The following is a 6,206-nucleotide window of genomic DNA, read 5'->3' on the forward strand; positions in this document are numbered from 1 at the left end:
AGTCTTCAAAGAGGCAATAAGCCTGATAAAAAAAACAAAAAACAGCATAGCTGAGAGCCCTTTTTAAGACAGTATTAAGCAGAAAGCCTATAAAGATTGAGGAGGAATGTGGAGTTGATAGATTAGTATATTAATTCAATCTATTTAATTACTTATACATATTAGTTTAGGAATATTATAGCCTACTCATGTGTGTGTGTGTGTGTGTGTGTGTGTGTGTGTGTGTGTGTGTGTGCGCGTGTGCGTGTGCGTGTGCGCACATGACTGCGTGTGTGTGTGTGTGTGTGTGTGTGTGCGTACGTGTGTGCACATACATACATTACACACACACACACACACACACACACACACACACACACACACATGTATATATATATATATATATATATATATATATATATATATATATATATATATATACACTTTAATTTATAATTAATTTAATTAATTAAACTCACTACTCAGTACCACACACAGGGTATGTTCCTAGTATACCCTATAGGAATATTAATGTGATTTAGAAGACTAGGCTGATGACATCATCAGTGATGTCACAATGCCTATGACATCATCAGTGGGACAAAAATTGAAACAGACAACAGACGACAGAAAATCGACAGACAGATATTGCCCACTTGCTCCTTTTTACATAAGATTTAGAAGGGTGCTTGATAATAGATCAATCAGTTAATCTGCCAAAGCACCGTTTAGCCTTGGCGTTCAAAGTCATCCTAATGAGAGGTTCTTAACAGCATCATAATGTGAGCCAGGCAGCAGCAGGCAGCTGAACACAACAGTGATGCAGTGTGTCTGTGTGTCGGTGGGCGTGGTGAGGTTAGCGCATCTATAAATACCGCTGTCCCTCTGTCCTGCCGCTCCTTCACTCCGCTCTCCGCTCAGCCTGGGCGTCACGCAGCTCCAACAAGGAATAACTTTATATTCAAAACAAAAAAAACACTAAAAAAGCGAGAAAGAAAGGACTATTTAGACCGGGAACAAGTCAAAGGAATACAACTATTAGATCACGTTTTTTCCTCACTTTCTCATCTAAGAGTCACTGGAAGTTTTGGAAACATGAGGATTTTGAGAGTTGCGCTCCTGCTCGTGCACGCCTTCGGTAAGTTTCAAGTTTCCTCTAAAGATGATCACCAGACAGTACCAGTTATCTTCCTCCACTGAGCACGACCTGTAGGCTGCCTATAAGAATGCCATGCTAATAGCCTGCTATTTCCTCCAGTTGTTAGTTATTGTTTACCTGTATTGTTTGTTTAGTGTGAACTTCTCCAGCATGACCTTCCTTGCCGTGTCAACTTTATCACCACAAGGCGACGATTTTCATCATGCGGAGGCTATTCGGGAGCTAATGGGGTCATCTCTCTATTTTAGAGCATGCTTTATGTAACTGGATACACTTATTTTTAACTCATATTCTTGCCTGACATTAGCTAACTGTCTATCCATGCACTTTTTTTTGTGTGTGAGCATATGCCTGCCAGCTTTGCTTTGCCCCCCCCTCCACTACATTAGACTTCCAAAAGTCCGATCCAAAACCTAGACTGTCTGGAGGATAGGTTTAGAGTTTATGCCTCCTCCATGCATGCTGGCAACTAACATAGACCGTATTGGCAAGCATCCACCCTGCTGACGTGTCTTTGAGCAAGGCACTAACTAACCCTGAGCCTCTCTACCAGCTCCTGGAGTAGCCAAAAGAGAGTTTCTGAACAGGGATCAATAGCATCAGGTTACAGTGTAAAATCCCCAAATCACGCCTGGAGTGTGCCGGTGCAGCAACATGTTTCAACTTGTCCGCTGGTCCACCCACCTGCACGCACGCTAGACTGTTAGAACAGGGATTCTCAACCGTTTTCGTATCAAGGACCCCTAATACGGTAGTTCCCATTAGGGCAACAGAACGGACCCCCATTTGACAAGGTTTTGTCTGACAGACTGACACAGACAAATCTGAGAATATTTTTATTGATAGATGTGATTTTTTTGGTCCAGAATTCCATGACTATCTGTATTGTATCATGTAAGATCTAAAAGTGAAATTATGATCAAAACAGTCATTCTTCCATATTCTAGTGCTGTTAACAATTCATCAATTTGCTGGGGACCCCCTGGAACACTCAAGCACCTCTGGTGGTCCCTGGACCCCCACGTTGAGAACCACTGCGCTATGCCCATTGAAGTGATAACTTACACTGAATGAACTATAATAACCAAGTTTAATATTGACAAAAACATTTTTTTATCTCCCTCTCCTCCTCCCTCAGTGGTGTCCAGGCTGGCCAGCGGTGCTGCGGTGGACAGGTATGAGAGCGACAGACAGCAGCACACGGCCGTTATCAACCTGCTGGGAACGAGGAACGACAGGCGGATAGAGGAGGACAACGCAGGAGCCGTGGAGAGGACGACGGCAGAGTATGTCGAGGAAGAGGATGACGAGTACGATGAAGATTACTACTACGAGGAGGAGGAGGAGGAGGAGGATGGCATGTCTGGAGACGATGAGGTGGAATTGCCACGAGGTAAGCCTAAACCAAATCCCATGTGGGAACACAGCTTTAATGCTCTTCATACATTTGACATTCTATATCTTTTTACCCCTGCTTCCTTAAAAAGACGAGGGGATTTTTGTCATATCCATTCATTCATTCATTCTCTTCTTTCGGTCCAGTCGCCATGTCGATCAAACCCAAGGACTCGGCTGGCATCCTGGAGGCCGACAGGAGTGAGGGGAAGAGAGAGAGACGGAGAGGGAAGGGCAAGAAGAAGGGCAAGGGCAAGGGCAAGAAGAGGAATCCATGCCTGAGGAAGTACAAGGACTTCTGCATCCACGGCACCTGCCACTACCTGAGGGACATCCGCCTCCCGTCCTGTGTGTAAGTAGAACCTCTCTGCATCCGTGTGTAGATCTGTGTGTAAGTAGGACCTCTCTGCATCCGTGTGTAGATCTCCTTCCATCCATCCATTATGGGCCAAAAATCACACCTCAGTATTTTTAGGCTGAATGATATATATCTTGGTGTTTTCTTCTTTGGGCTAAATGTGAAGTTGTAAGTCAAAGACACATGTAGGGCTGGGCGGCAATGCTTTTGACCAAATCCCTGAATATCGACATTGCGACAATATTGGTGCTTTCACAAAAATACTTACACAATGAGATTTGTGATGAATAATCATCGGTAATGTGGGTAAATAAGTGGGTAAATAAGGTAAATACGTGGGGTAAAGGCAAATAATAGAACAGCTAGAAGGGTCAGGTGAGTTCAGAAAATGCCATCACTTTACTGTAATGCAGCCTTTAAAAGCAGGAAAAGACAACACTTATGCCATATCACCATATTATGATATCCAAAATCTAAGACGATATCTAGTCTCATATCACAGTATCTCTATAATATCAATATAATGCCTGGGCCTCCCTGACACCATCCATCCATCCATCATCCATAAATCAATAGATCCACTCATTCACAATTCTTTGATGATCTTCTCTGTGATTGCACATGTACCTTCTGAAGATGATCTTCTCTGTGATTGCACATGTACCTTCTGAACATGATCTTCTCTGTGATTGCACATGTACCTTCTGAACATGATCTTCTCTGTGATTGCACATGTACCTTCTGAACATGATCTTCTCTGTGATTGCACATGTACCTTCTGAACATGATCTTCTCTGTGATTGCACATGTACCTTCTGAAGATGAGCCACTCACACCGATTCTCTCCTCCCTTTGTGCAGATGCCACACGAGTTACTCCGGGGAGCGCTGTCAGTTCTTCACGCTGCCCGTGGGGGGCAAGACGCAGGAGGGCTACAGCCGGACCACCGCCCTGGCCGTGGTGGCCGTGGTGCTGTCCTCGCTCTGTCTCACCATCATCGGCCTTTTACTAGCGCTCAGGTGAGTCCGGCGCACACACACACACGCACAAACACACACACACACACGCACACGCACGCACATACAGTACACACACACACACATACAGTACACACACACACACACACACACGCACGCACATACAGTACAAACACACGCGCGCGCGCGCACGCACGCACATACAGTAGACACACACACACACGCACACACATGCACGCACGAACGCATGCACATACAGTACACACACACACACGCACACACCCACACAAACACACATGCGCGCACAGATTTATGGCTTCTCTAGAGCCTTGTACTGGGCTGAGACAATCAATGGTTCTAAATTAGCTCCTTTTTCTTGATGTGCTCACAGGTTTCACAAGCGCGGAGCGTACGATGTAGAGAATGAAGAGAAGGTCAAACTAGGGTTAGCGCCCAACCACTGAAGAGACAGAGAGGGGTGAGTAGTGAGGAACATGGCCACACGTGCTGCACACTCTCAAACACGCACTCTCAAACACGCACTCTCAAACACGCACTCTCAAACACGCACGCCAACAGCTTTTGTTGCACCCAAAGATCACAATCACAATCACAATCACAATCACAATCACAATCACAAAGACAATCACAACACATAACGGCAAATTCGATTCATTTTCTTTTTTCACGGCCGGCATGAAACCAAGTCCGCTCATGCGTCTCTTCTTGTGTTCCGTTTCAGACGAGGATGCGGAAATTCTACCTCAAAATAGAAAAGGAGAAGTGAACTGCGAGAAGAGGACCGGCAGGAACAAGGAACGTACGTACATGAAGAAGGGAACAGAGTGGGCGTGGCCTGCGGCCTGGCACCCTTAAACCCCGCCCACATGGACAGAGAGAGAGACGACGGACCCATCAGACTCAGGCTTCTTCTCCGGGAAGGCCCTCACGACCCCGGGAGGAGAGAGCCGAAAGCCCGAAACTGGAATACTGATTGGGCCCAGAGAGGACTGGACTGGACTGGACTGGGCGATGTGACGAGCACGCGGATGACGAGCAGGAGGGAACGGGAAGGAGGAACATGTCTAGACTCACTGCTGCTTCTTGGCTGCGTTCAAAACTACCAGGAGTTTCAGACTTTTGAACGGGATACCTTTTTTGCCACTCCCCCCCCCTACAACAAAGAGAGCTCAACCTGGAGTTTTTTTTCTCTCTCTCTCTCTCTCTCTCTCAACAGACAGACAGCATTTTATATTTTCCTGCACATGTTCGTAATTTTTTTTAGTGTACTGTAAACCTTTTATTTATACAATCCTCCTTTTAATTTATTTATTTATGTTTTGCTGTATTTATGCAGATTTTTAACTGCTTTCATCCATTCAAAATGCACTGTCAGTTTGTAAAAAATGTATGTTACGGTTGGTGTTTTTATATTTGATATTAGACAAATATTTATTTATGAAACTTTAGAAATGGCAAACATTGCCGAAAAGCTCCTGGAAGACATAAGTATTTCAAAATAAGAGTCGTCCACGGATATCTGATTTCTAGCTTTGATTTTGGCACTCGGTCGTAGATGAATAGCACTGTGATTAATAGATTGATCAATTCATTGATTAGACACTACCCTTGGTGTTCTGCCCCGATGTTACACTGACAGGTCTCTGTCTGCCATTTTGATACAGTGCATTTAGTCTTTTGTCTGGCTATACGTTGATTAATAACCAACAAAACAGTGCACTCAGCTTCTCTGTATCTGTATTATTATGAAGAGTTGAAAAGGGAGTCAAATATCATACCTGGTGCCTTGTTTAGTCGAGGCATTGTAGCAGGAATTGGGTAGAAACACTAACGATGTTGTATTGTGTTGTCTTACCATGGCTAACGGAGAAAAAGTTCACTCTCTCAGTGGAATCATTAAAACACACTGAGATCCATGTTAAGCTGTCGATAAAAAATGTGAATTCAAGTGTTCCGCCTTTTCAAAACAACCTGCCCTGCAGTTTTGAAGTGATTTTTAATTTATGAAAGTGTCTATATTTTTTCTCAGAAAGAAATAATAAAACTTTTTTTTTCTCAGAACCTTCGACTCTCGTAGTACTCAATCACTTCTCCAAATCAAATCACTGGTGGGGGTGGTCATCGCATTTTGTTTTATAGGCGACAGGAGTTTGTTTCATAATGTTCTAAAACTTTGGAGTCTGATAAGTAAGGTCAAGTTTATTTTAGCGATGTGGGTTTCACTTCCTGCCGTCTGGTCTCGCATTGACGTGATCTTTTTAAAGGGGGCCACAGCCTGGATGTGATAAAACGCCGGTGTCCTTTTGGTCCCATTCAG

The 6,206-nt window shown here is 44.2% G+C and overlaps 1 protein-coding gene across 2 annotated transcripts; it reads left to right on the forward strand.

Annotated features, from left to right (window-relative positions):
• The first annotated feature begins 906 nt into the window (after positions 1-906).
• On the forward strand, positions 907-5,898 carry hbegfa (heparin-binding EGF-like growth factor a). Of its 2 annotated transcripts, XM_083651296.1 has the most exons (6): positions 907-1,117; positions 2,277-2,531; positions 2,681-2,885; positions 3,752-3,910; positions 4,260-4,346; positions 4,611-5,898. In XM_083651296.1, the coding sequence occupies exons 1-5, from the start codon at positions 1,075-1,077 to the stop codon at positions 4,330-4,332; spliced, it is 735 nt and encodes a 244-aa protein (XP_083507422.1). In that variant the 5' UTR covers positions 907-1,074; the 3' UTR covers positions 4,333-4,346; positions 4,611-5,898. The 2 variants fall into 2 exon arrangements, with proteins under 2 accessions (XP_083507422.1, XP_083507423.1); XM_083651297.1 differs by lacking the exon at positions 4,260-4,346.
• Positions 5,899-6,206: the final 308 nt, after the last annotated feature.

Source organism: Poromitra crassiceps (genome assembly GCF_964638095.1).
Source record: "Poromitra crassiceps genome assembly, chromosome: 15".
Classification (NCBI taxonomy): domain Eukaryota; kingdom Metazoa; phylum Chordata; class Actinopteri; order Beryciformes; family Melamphaidae; genus Poromitra; species Poromitra crassiceps.

Bases quoted from the DNA above. Each gene is read 5' to 3' on its own strand.
- hbegfa (XM_083651296.1), top strand. From the start codon at position 1,075: ATGAGGATTTTGAGAGTTGCGCTCCTGCTCGTGCACGCCTTCG. The intron at 1,118-2,276 runs GTAAGTTTCAAG...CTCCTCCCTCAG, and splicing joins CCTGCTCGTGCACGCCTTCG to TGGTGTCCAGGCTGGCCAGC. The intron at 3,911-4,259 runs GTGAGTCCGGCG...ATGTGCTCACAG, and splicing joins GGCCTTTTACTAGCGCTCAG to GTTTCACAAGCGCGGAGCGT.